Genomic DNA, 27,167 nt, shown 5'->3' on the forward strand with positions numbered 1-27,167 from the left:
ACACACACACACACACACACAAGTTTTTATGTATTACTTTTTATAGATGCAAAAAAAGGCATGAAATTAAACTACAGTCCTAAATGAATAATATATATTCTGGTGTGTGTGTGTGTGTATTGGGTTCTTTTCTGTTTTGGACAAAAAGTTGTGTAAAGTTTTAGTCTTAAGTTTATATTTGTAACACTCAGTGTGTGGATTTTATTTTAAATAAATGAAAAAATGGTACTGGAAATTCGCCCCCCATCCGATTAATTGATTAATCAGAAAAAATAATCGGCCAACTAATCAATTATGAAAATAATCGTTAGTTGCAGCCCTAATCATTTCAGATGAAAGTCATAACTAGTAATACAGACAGTGTTACAGTAGTGAAATATTACCTTTTTTTGGCATCTGCCATTTTGATAAGTGGTCTCATAAGCTCCTCAGTGTGACAAGGATGGAGCATAAAGAAGGGCTGGCCTAGTAAAGGGTGTTCCTGCACACACACAAGATTGTTATGATTTTTAATATGCAACCTTACCTTGTTCTTTCTTAGAGACAATAAAACATTTTCCCTTTATTTTTTGTTACTGATCTTTAATCATTAAAAATATATTAAGTATGTAGTATCTGTAGGCTATTGTGGTGACAGGAGTCATAGTACAAACAAGCTTTCAAGTCAGGGCTTTGATTTCATTTTCAAGAACATATTTCTATAATTCCAATATTTGTAAAAATGCCTAGAATGTAATTGTACAATGAAGTGGCATTTTGGTGCTGTGTGTCCCATTCCATAAGACGGTGGCTGAGCTCTTGAATTAGCTGAGAAAATTCACTACATTGTGAATACCTGTGCGACAAAATCAGGAATCCATTAACGCTGTTACTAACAGTAGTAAATGATTCTTTCTGTTCTCCCAACTACTTTCTGCACAAAACCGATGCACAGATTTTTCTCTTGATTAGCCTAAATATGTATGTTTTTATATCCCAATTCTATGATCCTGCCTTCTTATGCATACTGTCTTCCATCAACAATTATAGTGTGAGAGTCAATATATGGGCATTTCAAATAATACGTTTGGAAAAAGAAACACAAAAAACACTGATAATATAAACATATTGAATGCACTTAATGATCATCTTATATTTAGGGGTCCAAGCACCGAAGGAGCTCTCACGCAGGCATGGTATATTATATATATATTTACCCGTGGTAAATTGCTCCATAGAAGAGTGCAGTTTGGCTGTTGGGAAAGCTGTGGAATATGATGGCATAATGTCTGCATCCTGCATGAACAGTGCTGTTGTGATTTTTCTAGACAGCATTGAAAAAGTGAATAGTGTGGTGCAAAATGGAGTTGTATACAGGACTAATTCACTCTAGTGATGCCCCAAGTTCAACTAGAAAAAAAAAAAAAATTAAAATCACGCTGTCTTATGTCCCTCCATTCATTAAAGACGACTTTCTGATCACAGAATTGTCAAGGCACGGAAAATTGTTTCACAATGAAAAAAATCCAGCTGGGTTGCAAATCCTCTCTTCTAAATCATGAAGTCTGCTTCATGCGACAAGTGCACATGAGTCTAAATAGTGAAATGGAAGACTTAAATGTTGCATTTAGGTTTAGAATTGATGGCTTTGATTATGTTATGTTCGCAAGTTCAGAGACTGAAATGTTTTAGATGTGGAGAAGAAGGGCACATTAGGCATTCATGTCCTGAGTGGACTGAGGATAGAAATGTTGAGACTGCAGGCAGTAGAGAAGGTGAGGATACTGTCAGGGAAGATGGGTGCGAGCCTGCTGAAAGTGTGAGAGTTTTGGCTGAGGCTGGAGGTTATATGGAAAGTGTGAGCAGAGAAGTTCACGATACGGGGCTGGGGGAATCAGAAACGGCAGAGAATGAAACTTTAAATCAGGTTGCCGCTTTTGCAGAGCGTATATTGGCAGAAGGGATGGATATGGAGCATGTGAGTAATGAGGCGCTGTTTAAAACACCCTCTATTAAGAGGAAAAGCCCTAAAGCAAATGCAGACAAAGAAAAACACAATCAATTGATAGAAACACAGGCTGATAAGAACAGTGACACTGAAACAGAGTTGGGTGTAACATGTTACAAAGTAATGCGTTACTGCAACCTAATTACTTTTTCTGATAACATAGTAACGTAACACATTACCTTGTAATTTAATGTAATTTGATTACAGTTACTGATGTCAATAAAATTATGTTACTTGCATTATAATTTTATTGTTAAGAAAAAAAATATTAAGTAAAATGCATTTTAAAAATAAATCACGTTTGGCCCTGAAGATTTTGTCTTTAGCCCCGAATAATTCTCCACTCAGAGCGGTTTGTCACTATGTAACTGAACATTACATACGTAACTGAACACTACGTAAAAGAAGACTGTAGTGTTGTAATTTTATATGTTCAGTGAACAGAGTTAAGACCAATCAGACAGGGTTTACAGGAAAACACGTGGAAAAACACTTGTCTTATTGGCTGGCAGCTCTCAATTCTACCAAACGCTAGCTCACACAGTTAGTGTGAACATGATATGAGCAGAGCATAAGGAAAGATAATGTACTTTGCATGGCACTGTAGCAGCTAGACCTATACAATAATAGCTTAGCTGAGCCTCCCCTTGGCTAGCGACACCAAACTAGCCTAGTTAGAAAAGTTTTGTATTTTATCGGTCTGGTAGTCCTATAAACAGTGACAACACCCTAGGCATGTTTTATGATAAATCCAACTTTTTCTGATCATGTCATACAGAACTATGAGTTTCACTTTGTAGTGTATTTTTGTAGGTTTGATAGGTTTTGAAAGTAACATGAAAGTAAGGTAATTAGTAATCTGATCTGCATTTTACATGCAGTAATCAATATTGTAATCAGATTACAATTTTAAAGTAGTAATTAGTAATCTGTAGTGGATTACCTTTTTTGAGTAACTTACCCAACACTGCACTGAAAGTAGTGCAGTTGATTACTGACAGTGATACAGCTGACAGTAGGAGTAGGCGGAACAGACGCAGTGCTTATTCATTTGAAAAAGTAAGGTCCTTTTTGCAAAAGACGAAAAATATAAAAAATATAAAAAATGTCTGACTTTTTTTGTTAATACTGTTGGGACACTAATGAGAAGCGATGGGGAGGAACAGTTCACAGCACAGGAAATATATGTACCAAAGAAAATTGTTGCTACACTGAGATCAGAACTTCAAGTAGAAGATGGTTTTGAAATGACATTACATACTGCTCTTCCATGTTGCTGTTTGTTTTGTGTTCTCCCTTTCTTACACACTTTTCAATGAGCATGGTGAGGATGGGCACTCAGTATAAATGAGGCATGAGACATACAGTACTGTGCAATAGTCTTAGATACATGCAAAGAAATTAAATGTTTCTACATTTAAAAAAAAAAAAAAAAAATACTATAAAGAGCTGTAAACAGAAATAAATTCAACCAAATCAATATTTGGTGTAGGGGACCATTTGCTTTTAAAAAAATTAGTAGTATTCTCAGGTACAGTTTGTGCAGTTTTCTATAGAAATTAACTGGTCAGTTTTACTGAGCATCTTACAGAACCAGCCACAGTTCTTCTGGAGACTTTGACTGTCGCACTTGCTTCTTATTTTTGAGCAAACCCCAGCAGCCTTCATTATGTTTTTGTCTGAAAAGTGGTCTCTTACATAATATGCTGCTATCTTTACTCACATACAAACATTTTTCTGTAACATTTAAAGAGAACAGCTGTTTCAATTAATTAAGCAAAAGAACATTGATGTCTTCATTCAAGAGACACAGGGACTGTCACAATGAGAATGAATGAAGAAAAGAATGGGAGGGAGGGGTGCTCATATGAGCTCCACTAGAGGAGGTCTGACAGTTCTATTTGTTAAGAGTTTTATTCCTGACTCTTTTGAGGTGAAACAATAGACTCCAGGTAGACTAATAGTTATTCGGGCATGGTTTGAAAAGTTCAGTATTGTTTTTATTAATGTATGTGCCCCCACTAATGGTGCGGAGAGAGTTTGTTTTTTTTAATAATCTTAATACAACTCTACAGTAGTGTAACTCAGATGACTACTAGTTTCTAGGAGGTGATTTCAATTGCAGAGAGAATTATGCACTAGATCGCAATCATGCTGAACCTCACGCTGCTTCAGGTTGCACTGTACACACTTTGATTGAGGCTCATATATTGTGTGATATAATGTTGAATTAAAATGTTCCAAATTATTTTGTAATGTGGAACATTAGTAGAAATATTATTATTATTATTAGGGGCCAAGCACCAGAGGTGCATAGGCACCATATTGATATTCTACCATTTCTTCTTCTTCGTGTGGCTAGGGTGTCTATGGCAGCCCATAGAACCATCTGGGAAAAAGTTGTGAAATTTGGAAAACTGATTGGAGAGGGTCTAAGGAACAATCTGACCAGATTTGGGCCAAGTGCAGCAAATGCTCTAGCGCCAGCACCAAAACCAAAAAAAAAAAAAAACAACAACCCAAAACCGCTTTATTTTGCTATTCCTCCTACAAATTTTGTCCCAATCATCACCAAATTTGACAAATATCTTCAGAGTAAGCCTCACTTTGTGCACTGACACAAAACTTGGTAGGCACCATGACCTGAGTTTATGCAACAAAGTTCATACCAGTGCCACCAACTGGTCAAAAGTTATAATAACATGCTAAAAAATGCTTACATCTAACTGCCATTTTTTTTTGCTCCTCCTCCTCCAAATTTTGTCCAATCTTCACCAAGTTTGGCTCACATCATCTTCAGAACTGTCAAAAGTTATCAAAGGAACTCTGATATTCAAATCCATTCTCCCGTAACAGACTGGTAAATGTGTGAAATTCTAAATCATTCTTGAATCCTTTTGTCTATAGTTATGGCTCTGCTTTCCTGTGATTGCTTATATAATAATTGTAGCACGTCTGTGAATGTGTGGCTCAACGAGTCTGGGTGCTTGGCCCCAAAAAGGCTGTTTAATTATTATTAAAGTAAGTATTAGGTATTAAGTATTAGGGAGGTCTTTGTGGGTCCCAATGCCCCAGACATGGACACTATACTTTAAAAACAGCACCGTCTTTTGGATGAGACATGAAACTGAGGTCCTGACTCTCTGTGGTCATTAAAAATCCCAGGACATTTCTTGTATAGAGTAGGGGTATAACTGAAATTCCCCCATTGGCCCTTATATTGGCTACATCTCTCACTCCTCTCCTCTCCACCTATAGCTGGTGTGTGGTGGGCATTCTGGCGCACTATGGCTAACTTCGCAATTATCCAGGAGGATTCTACACACTGGTGGTGGTTGAGGAGATTTCCCCGATACAATGTAAAGCATTTTGAGTGCCTTAAATCTAAATCTAAGCAATTATCGTTTGACACTTTTGTCTATTGTCATGACACTGATCTTCCTAGATTCCTTCGGTCATGCCAAGATCAATGATTGGTTGGCTGAACTTGCTGTCTACCATTCTGAAATGTTTGAAAACCTACTTTTTTTAACTCCTCCTAGAGTGTTTGTCTGATTTTCACAAAAATTGAATCAGATCATCTTTAGATCATGCTGACAAAAAGTTTCAACTTGATTCATCAAACTGTTCTCTAATAACAGGAAAACAAATTTAACGGTGAGCACGCCGAAATGGACATGAGGCTATATCTCCATAAAGCTTTAATATGTTCAGACCAAACTTCTGAATTCACCATGACCTGAGGGTACCTGCACAGTTGCAGAACAGTGCCACCTAGTGTTAAAAAAATATGAAAAAGCATATTTTTGTTTATAACTTATGAGCGTTTTGTCATAAAATCATGACCATGCTAAAATCATGCTTGCTTATCTCCTTACTTTGCCTCTGTCATGCTTAGCCCCATAATTACTACTTAATAATAATAATAAACTTTATTTTATAAAGCGCCTTTAAGCAGTTTCTCAAAGCACTGTACACAAATAAGCAGTTCACAGAACAATAAAACATAAAAGTTAATAAGAATAGCAACGTTAATAATAATAATAAAAGTAGACATCAGCAGTCAAATGCAAGTTCAAAAAGTGTGTCTTAAATTGAGCTTTAAAAATGCCAAAAAGGTCTGAGCTTCCCTGAGTTCAGGAAAAAGAAAGTTCCAAAGGGAAGGAGCGTAGACAGAAAAAGCCCCGTCACCCCTAGATTTTAGGCGGGTTTGTGGAACAGTTAACAAATTGCACTGTGAGGAGCGCAGTCTGCGATTTGGGGTGTAAGGGATTAATAAACCAGATAAGTAATGAGGAGCCAAGCCATGTAATGCCTTGTATGTCAACATCATGATCTTAAAATCAACACGGAACCTGACCGGGAGCCAGTGCAAGGACTCCAAAACAGGAGTAATATGTTCACATTTCCTGGTTCCCGTCAGGATCCTGGAATCAGAGTTTTGAACATATTGCAATTTGTTGATTGTGGATTTAGAAACTCCGGCTAAAACGTCGTTACAGTAATCCAACCGAGTGACAACAAATTAGTTAATCAACTTTCCAGCCACAGAGAAGTTTAGCCTTGGGTGCAGTCTAGCTATATTTCTGAGGTGAAAAAAGGAAGCTTTAACAGTGCTCTGAACAAAAGAATCAAATGTAAGGCTGGTGTCGAAAATTACTCCAAGGTTCCTCATTTTACTTTGGGTCTCTAGAACAAAGCCATCAACCAACAGAGACAGTGGACCAGCTTTAAGAATTTGATGACGGGAACCTACAGTATCTCACAAAAGTGAGTACACCCCTCACATTTTGGAAATATTTGATTATATCTTTTCATGTGACAACACTGAAGAAATGACACTTTGCTACAATGTAAAGTAGTGAGTGTACAGCTTGTACAACAGTGTCAATTTGCTGTCCCCTCAAAATAACTCAACACACAGCCATTAATGTCTAAACCGCTGGCAACAAAAGTGAGTACACCCCTAAGTGAAAATGTCCAAATTGGGCCCAAAGCGTCAATATTTTGTGTGGCCACCATTATTTTCCAGCACTGCCTTAACCGTCTTGGGGATGGAGTTCACCAGAGCGTCACAGGTTGCCAGTGGAGTCCTCTTCCACTCCTCCATGACGACATCACGGAGCTGGTGGATGTTAGAGACCTTGTGCTCCTCCACCTTCCATTTGAGGATGCCCCACAGATGCTCGATAGGATTTAGGTCTGGAGACATGCTTGGCCAGTCAATCACCTTCACCCTCAGCTTCTTTAGCAAGGCAGTGGTTGTCTTGGAGGTGTGTTTGGTGTCGTTATCATGCTGGAATACTGCATACTGATCATGCTCTGCTTCAGTATGTCACAGTACATGTTGGCATTCATGGTTCCCTCAATACACTGTAGCTCCCCAGTGCCGGAAGCACTCATGCAGCCCCAGACCACGATACTTCCACAACCATGCTTGACTGTAGGCAAGACACACTTGTCTTTGTACTCCTCACCTGGTTGCCGACCACACACGCTTGACACCATCTGAACCAAATAAGTTTATCTTGGTCTCATCAGACCACAGGACATGGCTCCAGTAATCCATGTCCTTAGTCTGCTTGTCTTCAGCAAACTGTTTGTGGGCTTTCTTGCACATCATCTTTAGAAGAGGCTTCCTTCTTTGATGCAGTGTGCGGCGTATGGTCCGAGCACTGATAGGCTGACCCCCCACCACTTCAACCTCTGCAGCAATGCTGGCAGCACTCATACGTCTATTTCCCACAGACAACCTCTGGATATGACGCTGAGCACGTGCACTCAACATCTTTGGTCGACCCTGGCGAGGCCTGTTCTGAGTGGAACCCGTCCTGTTAAACCGCTGTATGGTCTTGGCCACCATGCTGCAGCTCAGTGTCAGGGTCTTGGCAATCTTCTTATAGCCTAGGCCATTTTTATGTAGAGCAATAATTCTTTTTTTCAGATCCTCAGAGAGTTCTTTGCCATGAGGTGCCATGTTGAACTTCCAGTGACCAGTATGAGGGAGTCTGAGAGCGATGACACCAAATTTAACACACCTGCTCCCCATTCACACCTGAGACCTTGTAACACTAACAAGTCACATGACACCGGGGAGGGAAAATGGTTAATTGGGCCCAATTTGGACATTTTCACTTAGGGATGTACTCACTTTTGTTGCCAGCGGTTTAGACATTAATGGCTATGTGTTGAGTTATTTTGAGGGGACAGCAAATTTACACTGTTACACAAGCTGTACACTCACTACTTTGCATTGTAGCAAAGTGTCATTTCTTCAGTGCTGTCACATGAAAAGACAATCAAATATTTACAAAAATGTGAGGGCTGTACTCACTTTTGTGAGATACTGTATGAAAGGAAATTCTCTTATATCATGTTCCCTCTTATATTATGAACTGCTATCAAATACCTATGATGAATGTAATCATTTAATTACCTTGTATTCATTTAATTACATCTTTAAATAAGCTGATCAACTGCTATCCTTGATTATATTATTATGTATTTCCAGTAGAAACCGTCCACGCACTGCTGTTATCAGTGTGTACAATGTGTATAAATACTTCTGTTTTGAATGAATAAACCGGAAGTCTCTGTGAACATTCATATGTGTCAGTGTGTGTGTTCATTCGGACTGTCCAGGCGCCTGAACTCTGCAGTAAACCACACTTTCTAAGCACAGAACTAAAAGTTAATAGAAGTTAATGGTAAAACAGGCTGGAAGGCATGACGGACGATCTGACAGGCGTAATCTGAGATTCCTGAGATACTTGGAAATCTAACAATTTGGTGTCGGAAGTGGATTACTCCGGGCCAGGTGAGTGTTTTTTCCTCCCTGGTGCAGCATAATTTCGTACCCATAATTATAATCATAATTAGAGAAGTAAGTGAGTGATTATCTGTCGCCGATAATCTATACTCTGGTCTATGATCCTCTGTAACGTTATGCCCGCCTAATCTAATAATTGTATTTTATATTTGTAGAATAATTTGCAAAACTCTCTGTGTGGTTTGCCTAAGAGAGTGTTATATTTATATCGTAGTATTGTGTGTTAAGCATTATTGTGCGTGTTGTTTTCCAAGTTAGTTATGGGAGGGTCACCGTCCAGCCCGGTTCTTCAGTCTCCTGGCATGACACCAAGAGACTGGATTGAGACCGTGTTAGGCAGATTCTATACAGTTCCATATTTAGATTGTTTATACGGCTGGTCAGTTGCATGCACGCCGCAGCTTCAAATTATTTCATTCCGTGGTTGCTTTGAGCCGCGTGTATTTGCTCAGATCAAACGAATGATTTTTGACGGGGAAGGTGATCCGTCTTGGGATTATGAGTATATGGCAAAATGTTAAATGGGATGGCTTCGCCTACTCCCCTTATGGAATAAACATTATAATTTGAAGGACAAATTACCTAAAATGTTCCATGTGAATCATAAAACACCTCGCGCACCACCACGTAGAACTAAAGTTTTAAGCCTAAATTCCAGCGCCGCCGCTGCTCCAATTTCGAAGCAAACACCCACTCATGCTGAACCGCTCACACACAAAGTGCTAGCGTTAGCCACTGCTACTCCCGAGGGAGAACCAGATATCGATGACTGAGGAATTCGAAGAATTCAGCCAGACTCTCCGCCTGTTAGTGGAGCAGACTTACCTCCCCTTCCCCCCGAGCTCTTACAGCCAACTAATTTTGCCATGGCATGGCAGACGAAAGGGAATGGAGGCTTTCACGTAGCCCCAGCTTCCCTAGATGATTTGACTTACTGCGCTCAGGCTATTAATGTGCACGACCCTAAAAAGGAACCTGTTAAATGGGTAAACGCTCTTATGTCCTGTAGTGCTAATCTCCAATTGACCAGTCCTGATTATCGTTTCCTTAATTGCAGCGCGTTAAAAGACAAATATGATGAGGAGGGATTAGTAGAGGAAGTACCTGCCCTTAATATTCGATACGATAACGTAGGAATCGATCTCACAGGAGGGGATAGCGACACCGAAACTCAGACAACCACCACAGGCACAGGGTGACTAGCACCATTAAAATAAAAAAGACAAAACCTAGACAAACCTTATATTGGGCTGAGATGGACAATGTCATAGAATTTAAGAATGACCTCCTGCAATATCTCGATAAACTAAGCTCTGCTGCGCAAGATCTGACACAAGTCACTGCTCTCACAATGGGAAAGGGTGAAACCGTACCAAAATTCTTAGAACGGTTCACAACCCAGTGGCGACATGTAGCGCTTATGAATTATAACTCAGGCGCTGTTATTGTGCCATTTGTTAATACTTTCCTGTCCTGCTGTCCAATACGTGTTCAGCAGGCACTAAAAATGCATTGTACTGACCGTGCTAGAATATCTGTCGCAGACTTCGCCGCTAAAGTTCGACAGTTGCAAACTGATGGTTTATTGAGTGACGCCTGTTTAAAGAATGTCGCCGCCATGATGAATGAACCCACTAATGGCACGGAAGTTAATGTGTCCGCTGTCTCTGATACATCAGGGGAAACCGAGGAAGCCACTGGGTCTGTAACAGGCACATGTCATTATTGTAAGAAACCTGGCCATTGGGCTCGTAACTGTCGTGCTAAAAAACGAGATCAACAGCAAAAGAGAGGTCTAGGTGGCCGTGGTCGTGGTTTTAGGGTAAGAGGTGGCCTGTATTTTCCTGCACAATCTGTCCCATATTATCAGCCTGGTCAATATCAGCCTGCTCCTCATATGTATATCCCACCCCCCACTGCTGCAGGGAGGGCGAGGTCCCAATCAAACCATCAATCAGATACGTTTCCACCACCACCACCTCCTGTACAGCAGGATTATTATTACCACAATCAATAGGGATGCCCACAGAGCTCTTGTGACCAGTGTGCCGATCATACTTAAATGTAGCTTTTAATTCTCCTCAGATCAAGAAATTACCCATGATTGAATTTAAGCTTTTCTAATGTCGTGTATGCTTTTCTTTTAGATACTGACGCTACTATGTCTTCGATTGGAAAATTGTACACTGGGCCGTTAACCCCAAAGTTTGTGAGTTCTGTGGGAATAGAAGGGGTTGTGACTGAACAGTATCTTACACCATCTTTGAATGTGTTTCCATGTTTGGATCCTGAATTAACTTTCACGCATGAATTTGTAAACATGCAGGAGTGTCCGTTTAATCTCTTAGGACGTGACTTAATGAGCAAACTGCATCTCACACTCGCATTCTCGGGCTCTAAATTGGTGGTATCTACACCTCTGCTGGCGGAAACAGCAATAAACCATCCTAAATCAGCTGTCCAATGTGTCTCACTCTCTGTTTTCTCACACTGAATCCTCAGACCCAAGGTCACAGTCTCTGCCTATCTCTCTGTGGGCAACTCACAAGGACGAGGTGGGACATGTGCAATGTGTTCCTTATCAGGCTAAGTCAAAACATTCTAATCCTGTGTATGTAAAACAATATCCCTTGTCTGAATCGAAAGCCCTTGGTATTGATGCTATTGTTCATTCTCTATTACAGCAAGGCGTTCTGACGACCTGTGAGAGTCAGTATAACACCCCTGTCAATCCTGTTCCTAAGCCTGATGGAATGTGGAGATTCACACAGGACCTCAGGTGAATAAATGAGGTTGTGATACCGGTTTCAGCTGTTGTTCCGGATGTGTGTAATATTATTACATTAATCCCTTCACACCATGCATGGTAGATCTGTGTTCCGTCTTTTTCAGTGTACCTGTAGCCGAGGAGACCCAGCCACTGTTTGCATTTACGCACAGGGGATGTCAGCTGACCTGGACACGCCTGCCACAGGGCTACGTTGACTCCCCCGCGGTGTTCTCCCGTGTGGTAAGAGACTCTTTGCAAGATCTCCATGTCACAGACGACGCCCGTGTTCTGCAATACGCGGACGATCTCCTTATTACAGCTGAGTCGGAGGCTTCCTGCTGGACGGCAACCTCGAGACTGCTGGAGCATCTGGCTCACAAAGGATTCAAGTTGTCACGTACAAAATTGCAACTATGTAAGCCAGAAGTCAAATATTTGGGTTTTCTCTTATCAAAAGGACAGAGAAGGCTGTCGGACGACCGGATATCAGTTGTGATGACTTCCCAGCTTCCCGCTACAAAGCAGGATGTTTTGGCCTTCCTGGGACTGATTAATTACTGCAGACAATGGATATCTGATTGTTCCTATTACGATAAGCAGCTCAGAGCTATCGTAGAACATTCAGATCCACTTTTGACTCCTGTAACACATACACCTGAGACTGTTTCGGCATTTAAACATTTAAAAACTGCTTTATGTTCCTCTCCAGCACTGGGTCTGCCCGACTACACGAAACCTTTCCATCTGTATACCCATGAACACTCTGGAGTGGCCTCAGGCGTTCTGGCACAGGAGCATGGGGGTGGTTTTCGTCCCTGTGCCTATCTCTCTAAAACACTGTATTCCGTGGCTGCTGGACTCCCTGGCTGTCTGCGTGCAGTGGCTGGGAGTGCTCTTTTGGTAGCGGATGCCGAACAATTGGTCTCGTCACACCCTTTGGTTTTGCACACGGCCCACCAGGTGAAACGGGTATTATCCAACATTGAAACACAACACATGACGGCACAGCGCAGAAGTGGTTATGAAACTATTCTCTGTGCTACCACAAATTTGACCATTAAATGCTCCACTGCTCTTGACACAATTGCTCATGCTCTACACCGTCTGCTAAATTCACAGGATGACACCATTCATTTACCTGAAAATCATGATTGTTTAAAATAAATTGTTTCTTCATGTAGCATTCGATCTGATCTGTCTGATACACCTTTGTTTAACAGTAGGTATGTTTTTGTAGACGGATCGTGTTCTAAGCCCATGGATGGAGTTTTCCTGTGTGGGTATGCAGTTTGTATTCTACCAGATGTGGTAATTGAAGCACATTCATTGCCATTTAATTCAGCTCAAGCAGCAGAGCCTTTTGCTCTCACTCGTGCGTGCACGATATTTGAAGGTCAAAGAATCACTATTTTTACAGACTCGCGCTATGCCTTCGGTGTAGCTCACGATTTTGGAAGGATTTGGCAACAGCGAGGTTTTAAATCCGCGGATGGTAAGCCAATCTCACACTCCACTCTAGTTGACAATCTAATCTCTTCCTGTGCTAAACCAACAGCTCTCGCGATCGTCAAAACAAAGGCACATCTAACTGGCAACACTGTAGAGATACGCGTGAACGCGCTAGCTGATAGACATGCAAAACTGGCTAGGTCACAATCACTTTGTCCTTTTTTTTTTTATGTCTAACATTGTTAATTTTTATACTAGTGCTTTGTTGGTGGGGGTGGATTTTGCCCTTATGCAATCACATGCAACCCCTGAGGATTCTGATTACTGGCAAGCACAAGGAGCCTGTCCAGATCACCATGGCAACTGGTTTGATAAAGTAGGTCGTCTCTGCATTCCCACCGCTAGCGCACCTTTTCTAATACGTGAGTTTCACGGTGTCTCACATCGTTCTCTATTAGGAGTGGTGTCCAATATGACCTCCAAATTTTGTATACGTGACTTATGTCCTCAAATAAAGACACATGTCTCACGATGTTTGATATGTCTACAAAACAATGCCACTGGTTCTGCTGTAAAGCACGATGCATGGTCACCTCCACAGGTGCTTTTTGAATGTCTGCAGGTCGATTTTACCCATATGCCAACCGTTTGACTGCATAGAATGTTGTTGGTCATTGTAGACCGTTTCTCTAAATGGGTCGGGGCCTTTCCATGCGTAATGGGAAAATGCTAAAACTGTCGTCAGGATTTTGGCGAAAGAAATCATACCATGCTTCGGTGTACCTTTGCAAACTGACTCAGATAAAGGCACCGCTTTTACATTACAAGTAACTCAACAGCTTTGTGACTATTTAGCTATAGACCACAGTCGTCTGGTGTAGTTGAGCGTATGAATTGCACTCTGAAAGACCATCTGAGCAAAGCAATGCAGCAGTGAAAGAATACTGCCTGGCCTGACCTTCTACCTGCCATTCTTATGGAAATTCGAATGACGCCATCTAAAACCACAGGCCTTTCACCCTTTGAGGTGTTATTCGGTCGACCTTTCCCCACGGCTTGGAAAATGTCTACTAACCTTTCTCTGTCTGCAGGAAGTGGTGTTGATATTCATCTAGACGACTATGTGTCTAAATTGCTTGACGTGTTGCAGGAAAAACATGAATATGAATGTGTACGTGCTAAATTACCACTGCCCTCAAGGAATCCCACACATAATTTTGTTCCAGGTGACCAGGTGCTGCTGTGGGTTCCCAAGTGGAACAAACAACTAGGGGAGCCTAAATATGAGGGTCCATATGAGGTTGTAGCTGTTACTAGAACTGCAGTTATGACCTCAGAAGGACCGATCTGGAGACATGCAAGTTGGTTAAAAAACTGTTAACAAATGAGCTCTGTCCATTCTATTTTTCCTCCACCTATTCTCTATGACAGGTTGCCCATTCGGGAATGTACCTGTACCCCTGATGAGGTCTGAGCATCGGTGAACGTGTCTACAAAGGAAGGAAGTCCTGTCCTGCTGGCTGACCCAACTCACACTTTACACATATAGTTTTTCCTGTATTAGCTCTCATCACAAAACCATTAACATGTTTTTACGTTATTATCTTTTTCTGTTCCTGTTACTGCGTATATTTATACCCCCAACATATCCTCGTGGGGTTGATCCTCCTAGCCAAGGTGGATGGGATGAATATGATGATTCTCATTTTTCAAATTCTGACAGCTGTACAGCTGAGTCTGATGTGTCTGGTGACTTACATATTGAACATTTTAATCAAAATGCATACTATAAATATTGAGTTCTTACTGTGAAGCAAATGCGCCTTACTACACCCTGTTTTATCTGCGCTCTCATGCCGCATAGCACCCTCCATCCTTTCACCTTTTATCCGGTGCGAGAAACATAACATCTGTGGTGCTCTGTAGCCGTCGGTCTTAGATGACACCGCTACGACAATACTGATCCACGGCATCGCTATGTTATTACTCCTTTTAACGTCACCGCCAGTAAAAAATAAACCCTTAGTAGGTGTTGGTGCTACTCCATATTGTAAAGATCTCCCCTATCATCTCGCTGACCGTGAAACTAATTGGCCTACTGATTGTCTGGACCCCCTGTACTCCTGTCAAGAGGAAGGGTCTTTTAAAACGCCTCAGATACCGCTAACCTTTCATCAATCTGTCAGTTTACCTAAAGGTAATAAATTAGCAGTATGTTTTTATCGTGAAGTATCAGATAAAGTACCTGTAGCCCCTTACGCTATAGGAAAGGATGGCATGACATCCATGTATATGGGTGCTCTTTCTCCTTATCATTGTGAGGAACTCGTCACACCCCCTAAATTGATTAACCCTAGTGAAAAGATTAACAGAATTGGTGGATGGTATACTGATAAATGGACTTGTAAAGGACTGCCTGATACTTGTTCATTGGGCTTTCCGGTGTTTGGAGCAAACACAGTAGAAGACCATTACTGGGTTTGTGGGTTTAGGGCATACGCTTCTCTCCCCCATGGCTGGTATGGTCTCTGCACCTTTGCTCGACTCACTGATGGAATGTACGTTGTGACAACTGAGGACGTGTGGGTATCTGAGGCTTCAGATGTGGTCTCACAGACATATCATGACTTTCCTGTGAAAGGATGATGTTAACCTATGACTTTAGAGAATTCCTTTTGGTTTATTCTATGCTACGTTAGAATAAAAGAGAGGATTGAAAGGAAATTCTCTTATATCATGTTCCCTCTTATATTACGAATTGATATCAAATACCTATGATGAATGTAATCATTTAATTACCTTGTATTCATTTAATTACATCTTTAAATAAGCTGATCAACAGCTATCCTTGATTATATTATGTATTTCCGTGTCAACATGACACAGGACTTATTTTGTATTATGACTATGTGCTGTGTGTTTTGTTTAAATCTGTCTGACACCTGGACCAGTAGAAACCCTCCACACACTGCTGTTATCAATGTGTACAATGTGTATAAATACTTCTGTTTTGAATGAACTCTCCAGATGCCTGAACCCTGTGGTAAACCACACTTTCTAAGCACAGAACTAAAAGTTAATAGAAGTTAATGGTGAAACAGGCTGGAAGGCATGATGGACGATCTGACGGGCGTAATCTGAGATTCTTGAGATACTTGGAAATCTAACACTGTATAAGCATAACTTCGGTTTTCCCGCTGTTCAGGCACAGAAAGTTATTATTCATCCATGTTTTTATCTCAGAAATACAGTCAGAATGAAAACAAACATCAAGGTTTTCACCAGATTTTGAGTGAATGTAGATTTGGGTATCGTCGGCATAAAAGGGATAATGGAGGCCGAGCAATCGCAGCAGCTGCCCAAGTGGAGATAGATAAATATTGAAGAGAAGAGGGCCTAAAACTGAACCCTGAGGAACCCCATTGATCACAGAGCTAGTGTCAGACCTGTAACCACCCATAGAAATAAACTGGGAATGGTCAGTAAAATAGGATTTAAATCAGTTTAAAACTGTCCCAGACACACCAAAAACACTTTCAAGGCAGGTAAGTAAAAGACCATGATCCATAGTATCGAAAGCAGCTCTAAGACCAAGAACAATAAGAATGGAAGTAGCGCCAGAGTCAGAGGCCATCAACAAGTCATTGGTAACTTTGACCAATGCCGTTTCAATGCTGTGAAATTTATGAAAACCTGACTGAAGGGGTTCAAAGAGGTTATGAATTGTAAGATGATTACATAGTTGAGAGGCAACAACACACTCAAGCATTTATGCAAAAACTGAAGATTTGAGATGGGACGAAATTTGTTAAAATCATCCAGAGCAACATTTTCTTTCTTTGGTACAGGTGTAACAGCAGCAGTCTTTAGTACTGCTGGAACGACCCCAGTCTCCAATGATTCATTTATAATACCGAGGATAGTAGGGCACCAAACATCAAAGCACGATTTAAATAGGTTTGTGGGAATAGGATCCAGCAAGCAAGCGGTTGATTTCATGCTGGAGGTATCCAGCAAAATAGAGAAAATATATTTTTATGTAGTCCCACCAGTATTCCTTCAGCGGCGATCTCCTTGGGGAATGTGACAATCCACAGTGTTGTAGACTTTATCAGCGGAGTGTGCTCTTTCTGCTGTCTCTCTCCCAGTTTAAGTTTACTTCCATAAACAAATGCGCCATTACGTGATGACATAACCGTCGCTGTGTCCATGTAAAATCTCTCGATACTGTGAGCAGGGCACCAAACACAATGCTGATGGTGGCAACCAGACAGTGCTAAAAGCTAACATGTGCTATTAATGAAAATAAATAAACAGGTCTATATAAACCGGAATAATATGTGGCAGTGCTACAGAGGGTCCTACCCATTGTATTTCTTGTTACCTTAACCTAGTGTAACTAGCTTAGCTAGTTTTGTTTGATGATTTTCGCAGTCATGTTAGCTACCTTAAATACAGCCTAAGGTAGTCCCTTTTTTGCCATGTTCATTTCTTCATCCTTGCACCATCCATGTTCTCTCTCCTAGGTGATACTAGTTTCCATGTCACCCTGGATTTGTGGTTGTCCTGTTTTTTTCCACTGTCTGTAAATGCCAGTCCTATGTTGTGTGTCAAAAATAAAAGCTATAAACATTCCTCTTGTCCTACTCATATACACCATCGCTATCATCCAATCAACCCGCAATCTTAAATTGTTATCGTTCTTGCACTCACTCTAGGCCTTTGCCTTCTGTGGGAACCTAACGTCATAAATAGGGGGCAGAGCTATATTCAAAAAACTCTTAGGAACTGCAAGTCCAATTAAGCTGAAAATTGACAGTCTGCATCTTAGCCGCATTTGTAGGTGATTGTTAATGATGCTTAAATTGACCACCATTGACAAATCAGATTTCAGCAAGCATTTGATAGGGTTAACAATGAACAATCATCACAAAACTTGAATAGTAGTGACCCACAAAAATTCTGCAGTGTCATTTAAATTGGCCATTGGGGCTGCTATAATTTTTTCCCAACTTATAAACAAGCATATCTCATAATAATATGGTGGAGAGTGAATATTCTTTTTTTTCTCCCGATTTGCTTGTTTATGCAACAAAATTGCTTTTTGAAACATTTAGCCATCCACTCAATTTTTTAAATAATTTGATTAATACGTGAACCCATACTTTGTAAACTATTCCTAGATTTGTTGCCAGATCTTACAAACTGTGGTGTCAATTACTCAGTAGAGTCTGTCCATCAGTAATTATTAAAAATCTGAACACTTGTTAGAATATGGCTACCTAAATGGTTAAGGGTTACTGATCAGAAGATTGGGGGTTCAAGCCCCAACACCTCCAAGCTGCCACCGTTGGGCCCTGAACTCTCCCTGCTCCATGGGCACCGTATCATGGCTGACCCTGTGCTCTGACCCCAACCTCCTAATAAGGTGGGATATATTTCACTGTGCTGTAATGTATATGTGACCAATAAAGGTCTTAAATATGTAAATTTTGTGGTCTTGGCCACCATGCTGCAGCTCAGTGTCAGGGTCTTGGCAATCTTCTTATAGCCTGGGCCATCTTTATGTAGAACAAAAATCCTTTTTTTCAGATCCTCAGAGAGTTCTTTGCCATGAGGTGCCATGTTCAACTTCCAGTGACCAGTATGAGGGAGTGTGAGAGCGATGACACCAAATTTAACACACCTGCTCCCAATTCACACCTGAGACCTTGTAACACTAACAAGTCACTTGACACCGGGGAGGGAAAATGGCTAATTGGGCCCAATTTGGACATTTTCACTTAGGGGTGTACTCACTTTTGTTGCCAGCGGTTTAGACATTAATGGCTGTGTGTTGAGTTATTTTGAGGGGACAGCAAATTTACACTGTTATACAAGCTGTACACACACTACTTTACATTGTAGCAAAGTGTCATTTCTTCAGTGTTGTCACATGAAAATATATAATCAAATATTTAAAAAAATTTGAGGGGTGTACTCACTTTTGTGAGATACTGTATATATATATATATATATATATATATATATATATAAATAAAACATATATACATATGTAATATTCTTAAATATGTTCTTTTACGTAAACATAGAGCCAGAATACCCCCCCCCCCCCAAAAAAAAACAAAAAACGTTAATGATGTACTGATGGCTGTCACCTGTTGAGTCAGTGTATCCCAAGGTCCTTGTAGTAGTCTTTGTCTGTAGTTTGGGTGAATATTGATCCAAACCTCATCAAGGGACAAAGGCTGTCCATCTGTACAATTGGAGAGTACAGAACAAATGCAAGCTATCAAACAACTGTAAAATTCTATGGTACATGAGTTTATATTAGAACCCCACACACAATTTTTTTTAATATATATAATCTGCATGAGGTAACATCATACCTAATGTAGATGCTCTGAAGTAGAGTATAGGCACCTGATGACTGAAGGAGTATAAAACATGGTATTCATAGTGCATTAAAACCTGGCTCTCACATACTGTACAAGCCGCAGCTGCCTCATCATCCAGCTAGATAGAGAAAGTGAAATAGAAGAGAGCAGAAGAGATATTTCATTCTTATTTGCATTGTTATTAACTTCCTAATAACCAGGTTATTATGCAATAACCTGGTAGCCAGGGCTATAATCAAAGGCCAAGTCCCACAGAGGGGCCACTGCATCACAATGACAGTAGTGCCATTAAAATAATAATTTGAATTTAAGTGAAGAAAATATTAAATGGATTAACAAAAACACAATAAAACACGTTTAACTAATTTAGCTTGTTAACATTATCCGTAGTAGTGTATTTAAGATGATCATCACATCACACATTTGCTTTGGTTTCAGGAAAGTGATAGTTCTAAGAAAAGAAGGCTACTTTAAAACTAAGTAAAACATTTTTGATGTTTTTAGTCTTTGCCTGTCTGAGTGACTCTAATGATGGATTTATTGCAGCACCTACAATATGTTGGTGAACATAAGTGATTGATCAATATATACCAATATCCTTTGCTACTGTGCTACATAATTACAAATAGGACTATCCGTGCAGCAATATCTTGGCAATATACTAGACTCCTATTAGATATTTCAATGCTTCTCATCTTTTTTCAGGTTTAAATTGTATCTTGCTTTTATGTTTCATTGTATTACATTTGATAGCAAACTGCTTTTGTCTGCAATATTTTCTATATTATTTTGGGCTTTTGGTGGCTAAAGCTAGTGTCTAAAGCTAGTGTCTAAAGGCAGTGGTCTAGACACTTTTCAAAAATCACAACTCGGATACTCTGGAAAAAAAAGTTGGCAACCTTAGAGCCAGATGATTTGCATAATCTGAATGGGGTCCCCAGAAAGCCAAGTTAAGCACATATGTAACCCGTCTCTGAATACAAATAACTTTTCCCTTGTAAATATTGACATACATTTTGGACTTAGGTAGCAAACTCAGTAATTACTCACATTCATAAGAAAATACTACCATAAGCAATCAAACGTCTGTAAAATAATAAATTCCTCCAACTGCATTGGTTGTGTATCTAAAACTTCCAAACTAAACATACTGTGGGGCAGCTGTGGCTCAGGTGGTAGAGCGGGTTGTCCACTAATCGCAGAGTAGGCGGTTCGATTCCCGGCCCACATGCCACCACAAGTGTCCTTGGACAAGACACTGAACCCCAAGTTGCACCCAATGGCAGGCTAGCACCTTGCAAGGCAGCTCTGCTGTCATTGGTGTGTGAATGGGTGAATAAGAAACAGTGTAAAGCACTCTAAGTGCAGACGATTTACCATTTTGTTTTTATTAATCAATTCTGTGTCTGATCAATACATAATGTTTGGTTCTGTTTTAAATAATGTGAGTATGAGCAAGAAAATGTTCAAAACCAGCTGCAGCCAAGTGCACACTGTATTCCTGTTTAAAGGTCATAAAGTAAAACACCTGAAGCAAAATTTCCTTCCTCCTTTTGTTCCACTGTCCACCTGCTGACTTAACACCCTTCCCACTAGCTTATTAAAAGATGTGGTCAGCTACCTAGGAAAGGGACTTCTGAAAAAGCTAAATTGCTCACTGCTCTCTGCCATTGTCCCAAAATCAATAAAAATGGTCTAATCCCCTTGTAAAACAGAACAATTGACATGCCTCCATGCTAAATACTGTGAGGCCAATACTAGACAAACACACACACACAGCAAAAGCAAGCCTGCGGAGGTAGTGTGATGTTCTGGGCAATGTTCTGCTGGGAAACCTTGGGTCCTGCCATTTAAGTGGATGTTACACATACCACCAACCTAAACATTGTTTAGGCAGTGACCTCTTTCAGCTGGATAATGTGCCCTGCCACAATGCAAAAATTGCTCAGGAATAGTTTGAGGAACATAGTAAAAATTTTCAAGCTCAAGGCATTGACTTGGCCTCCAAATTCCCCAGATCTCAATCCAATCAATCATCTGTGGGATGTGCTGGACAAACAAATCAGATCCATGGAGGCCCCACCTCGCAACTTACGGGACTTAAAATATCTTTAAGGAAGGTTGGGCCACTTGGAATTAATACCATACTGAGGTCTCTGTGAAGACACTGTAAGCATTCACTAGCAAAAGAGTGGGAGATCTACAGTCATAGGAAAAAGAAAGTACACTGTAATTCAATTCTATGTTTTTATTCAGGGCCTAAATAACAATTGTGTGGACCTCACCAACTTCTAGAAAAAAACAAAAACTCAAGTTAGGGCTGCATGATTATGGGTAACGATTATTTTTATCAATATTGAGATCACGATTATTCACTGATTTTAGGGACAACATATTTTTACTTTCACATTTTAAATAAACAGACCGCTGCTTTCATCTCCATGTTGTGCTACATTCCTGCTAATGTACAAATCTTTGCATCAAATTAGACTGATCCTTAAAGTGCATCATCTCATAGAAATAAAATATAAATAAAATTGTACCGAAAATACAGGATAAGTCAAAATAAATATGCCATCAACCAAATGAAAATATGCAATCAAATATAACAATGTGCAACCAAATGAAAACAATTCAGGCAAATGCAGAAAAGGCAATAATAGTGTTTACAGGAGGAGAGACGCAGCCAAATCACCCAACAGAGTGGTGCAGGGATGATGTCATTCTGTACCGGAACCGAAAATTAGCATCACACTGGCTCCCTCAACAACAACCCAATAGGAATTTCCCATAGGCTTTTGGATTATTGCAGGGGGAAAAGAAAAAAAGAAAAAAAAGCCCTGTGATCAACAAAAGTTTACAATACCAACACTTTTTGTCCATCAAAATAATTTTCACAAATGAACACAACTTTTATGAAGTTTGAAGCCTAAATACAACCACCAGAAATAAAAAACTAACAATATGCTATAAACGAACTACACCACAGTCGCTCGACTTCAACGTCACCATCACCAAGCTTCCGAGAACGTTTCCAAATTTGATTTAAAAACATTTTCCATAATACGGATCTACTTTTTAAATATTTTTGGGGGGAATTGTGCAAAGCATACCTGAACCAGTTTATCTGCAAAGACTTTTCCTGTTCGGCGTGATGACGTTTAATGTCCCCGACAACCTCTATAGTGCCATTTAGCAACTTGTTAGTGCCATGATTTCCCCTCGTGCAAGCGCTGGAGCTTGCAGAGCTCTCTGAAAGCCAAAGCGAAGCTGGCAGCGCGAGTGCAAAAATGCTAACTCGTTTCCGGGTTTTGGTATTACAAAATGACGTCACCCCTGCACCACTCTATGATAACTGGCTGTAAGTTTAGGAAGGGCTTGATTTAATATGCAGCATAGTTTTCTATGAGCAGAGGACAAACTAGAAACGTCAACATCGCAGTCGATCATATTCATGTAATCGTGGGAAGTCAAAATCATAATCGAGATCAATATTCAATTATTGTGCAGCCCTACCTCAATTTTTACCTATTGACAACAAAAATACAGATTTCAATAATGTTCAATTCAATTTTATTTGTATAGCACTTTTAACAATGGATACTGTCACAAAACAGCTTTACAGAATGCTTTCAAAGATTGTTGATCTGAAGCAATGTTGTAAAGAAGAGTGGGCCAGACTTTATCCTAAATTATGTGCGACTCAAACTCCTAGAGAAAAAAGTTATTTTTGCAAAAGGTGGTTCTACATTTTACTGAATTACTGGGTACACTTTCCCACTTGGTTTCTGAATTTCAGTTTGTTTGTTCATTTATTTAGGGTTTTTTTTGGGGTGGGGGGGACTGTTTTGCTTCAGGTCTTTTCACAACATTTCTTCATGACCTTTTGATTAATGGACTTGGCCATTCCAAAAAATTAACTTTATTCTTCTTTAACCATACTTTGGTAGAACAACGTGTGCTTAAGGTCATCGTCTTGCTGCATGACCCACTTTCTCTTGAGATTCAGTTCATGGACAGATATCCTGACATGAATGAATTTAGAATTAATAGGTATAATTCAGAATTCATTGTTCCATCAATGATGACAAGTCAGCCCAGATGCAGCAAAACATGGACAAACCATGATACTACCACCACCTTGTTTCATAGATGGGATAAGGTTCTCATGCTGGAATGCAGTGTTTTCCTTTCTCCAAACATAACAACGCTATCCACAAAACATTTTCCTGATAGCCTTCAGGCTTGTCCACTTGATCTTTAGCATAACTGTAGAGGGGCAGGACTGTTCTTTTAGGATAACAGCGGCTTTCTCCTTGCCACCCTACAAAGCACACCATTGCTGTTCAGTGATCTCCTGATGGTGGACTCATGAAAATTAACATTAGCCAATGTGAAGGGCCTTCAGTTGCTTAGAAGTTACCCTGGCTCCTTTGTGACCTCACACTATATTTATTCCTTTTGTCTACTTTTAGGACTTCTGAGGATCTTTGAAAATGAAAAATCTCAGAAAAACTACTGATGTTTAGGTCATATGTATATGTGTGTAATATATATATATATATATATATATATATATATATATATATATATATATATATATATACACACATACATACACACACATATACACACACATATATACACACACACACACAGTATCTCACAAAAGTGAGTACACCCCTCACATTTTCTTAAATATTTGATTATATCTTTTAATGTGACAACACTGAAGAAATGACACTTTGCTACAATGTAAAGTAGTGAGTGTACAGTTTGTGTAACAGTGTAAATTTACTGTCCCCTCAAAATAACTCAACACACAGCCATTATTGTCTAAACCACTGGCAACAAAAGGGAGTACACCCCTAAGTGAAAAAAATGCTCCAAGAAAGAAGCTAGACGTGGGCATGGTGGTCTCACAAATTTCAATGTTTCGCCATGAAACAGGAAGTTGTTATAACTCATACATACAATGTTCAATCTGCTCCAAACTTCAAAAGTTTGATAAAAGTCCCAGCCTGAAGACATCTTAATGCCAATATTCAGTTATAGTCATAGCACCACCCACTGGCAACAGGAAGTGACATGTTTTAGACAGTGATACATACCTATCAACATATTAAAATATGCAAGCAAGTGGTAAATATGCTAGCAACATGTTACACCATGCTAGCAACACTTAGCTAAATGTTGAAGCACGCTATTAGTGCCATGAAGCAGGAAGTTGTTATAACTAGAGATGCTAGTTATACCAATAACCGATTATTCAGAGTGATATCGGCCGATACCAATAGTTCTGCCTTTTATGCCTTCTTTTAAATTAATAATAATTAATTCCACAATTCTGAAAAATAATGCAATTATTCTCTCCATTTCACCAAGTTGTTTCACAGTAGCTGGTCTCATAAACAGAAAACACATTACTCAAATTAACATTAACTACATTCTGAAGATTAAAGTAAGATTTCTTAACTTATTGAAGGTTATTAGTTCATATTTACATTGACTGAATTCTTTAAAAAAACAAACAAAAAAAAAAAAAACGCCCTGTTAGGCTTCACATTCACTCACCACACACAAAAGCATTTCTACTTCATCACTAAACATCAAACTGGTAAAATATACACTTTTTTTATATATATGTTAACATTAATTGGATATGAAATATACTACCCTAAAAAACATTTTTCCATGCACTATATACTTGGTCAACTCATCTTCATTTAAATCTTTCCACGGTGTACTGGCGCTTTAATTCAGAGCGAGCAGGCAAGAAAAAAAAATTTGACTCGACTCAAAACTTTCGCTTCATTGCTGCAGTGTCCGGTGTAAAATTTTAGCAATGCAGAGCTTACAAATAGCAGTTTTGTCATCATCATAATCTGCCATCGGTATCGGCTGAGAAATTTATCGGCGCATCTCTGGTTTAAATACTTAACGTAATCAACGGTAAAACAAAATCAGTAACTGTCAAAAGTAAATGTCACTGAAAGACCTGGAAGCGCGCGCTATTGCTCTTTGGGCAGTTGAGCGTGCTGTTCGCTCCAGCGCTGACGTGACAAAACGATTGTAAGTAATAACTTTAACCTGTGTGATGTTAACATTGGTATATAGTTTCTTTAATCTCATAATTTGTTTCCCCAGACACTATGAAATCAAGGACAAGGGTATGTATATGCATCGTTTTGTCACAGATTATTTCCACTATTCAAGTAAGACAAAGTTTTGTAGGAATCCTATCCGTCTTTGTCCAAGAAAACAGAGTATAAAGTGTTAAAATGTTTGTATGATGTTCACCTTCAATATTATGTGCAACAGTTTGCCTTGCATTATGCCAAATGCATTTTGGGGATATTTATAACTGTTAATGTCTTTTTCTCCATACAGAACAGTGGAGAAAAGAAAGAAAAAAAATTGTTTAAAATAGAATAAATAAATAAAACATCCTCATGTTTTTGTAAATACTTGTCACATAATGTCGAAGTTTAATGCATTTAGGGAAAAAGAGGTAGCTCTATATTATAGATTTTCATTATTATTATTATCTGATTCTTAAGATAAGGGACAAAACATGTTTTAGAAGTTAGCTTATATTTTTTAATACTACATTAATTAGAAATTGATATATTTGTAGACAAAGGTCTGGGCTAATGAACCATGTAAGGGAACAGGTTATGAAAATGCTTTACATTTATTCACTTCACAACTTAATTTGTGTCTACTCTGTCAGACTCACTGAAAAGCATGCTATTTTAATTTCATCCACCCAACAAGAATGTAAAGTCCTCAATTATCTAATAATGGTGTTCAATAAAGGAGGTAAGTGATAATACATTCTCTACATTTTCTTTCTGTTTTCACACCATTTTGAAAAATCCTATTCCTAAAATCCTTAATTCTCTACCATCCTTTTTAATATTAAACACATATAACCAAAGCTCTTAGGTAAACAAGACATCATATCATGTAGCTCAGTTAGTGTTTTAATGATTTACACAATAAATTTAAACAAAGAATAAAATATTTCTTTCAAAGTGAACAAAAATCTGACGGTGATGACAAATAACTGACAGAGTTGGCAAAGAACAAACTGAGGTTACAACAGATTAAGTACTAAATATATTTTTTCAAATAGCTGATTGACAAGACAACAAATTAAGAGAACCAAGTAATTTTTTTTTATATTTTATTTAATATTAACAACTTAACATTACTTAACTTAAAACAGAAGCTGCTTGTGTTAGGTTCAGTGTAATAGCAAGCATTAATGTGTGACATCTTGTAGTAGCAACAGAAATCTAAATTATATAAGAATACAAGGGATCTGTAATCTGTTTATCAATTATCTTGCTCAGAGGTTCTCTTTTGTAACTAAAGCCCCCCCCCCCCCCCCCACAAGCCTCCCCTATCATGTGGCATGCCCCCCCCCACCCCAAATGATATTGGAGGAGACCAGGAATAATGATTATCTATTCTATATAAAATCTATCAATATCAATATATAATCTATTCTATTATCTGTTTTGATAGATAGATAGATAGATAGATAGATAGATAGATAGATATTTACTTTTCATAGCTTATGATTTTTAAAAAATAATTTATGACTTTTATAAAACTATATAACGGACAGGTATGGAACATGAATGATCAAAAATGTTTCTGAACACTAGAACTACTTTGAACAAGAGAACTAGGTTGGAATAACGTGTACTATTTTACATGTAAAAC

General features: G+C 39.2%; 1 protein-coding gene across 2 annotated transcripts in view; it reads right to left on the reverse strand.

Annotated features, from left to right (window-relative positions):
- Positions 1-27,167, reverse strand: part of atg10 (ATG10 autophagy related 10 homolog (S. cerevisiae)) — a 55,072-nt gene that overhangs the window by 17,407 nt on the left and 10,498 nt on the right. Inside the window, exons 4-6 of one of the 2 annotated variants that reach the window (XM_053645010.1) lie at positions 19,425-19,551; positions 19,194-19,291; positions 384-481 (exon numbers count right to left, since the gene is read on the reverse strand). In XM_053645010.1, the coding sequence (XP_053500985.1) occupies positions 384-481; positions 19,194-19,291; positions 19,425-19,551 (323 nt within the window). The remainder of the gene's footprint in view (positions 1-383; positions 482-19,193; positions 19,292-19,424; positions 19,552-27,167) is intronic. The other variant, XM_053645011.1, reaches the window with a different exon arrangement.

Source organism: Ictalurus furcatus, chromosome 16 (assembly GCF_023375685.1).
Source record: "Ictalurus furcatus strain D&B chromosome 16, Billie_1.0, whole genome shotgun sequence".
NCBI lineage: Eukaryota > Metazoa > Chordata > Actinopteri > Siluriformes > Ictaluridae > Ictalurus > Ictalurus furcatus.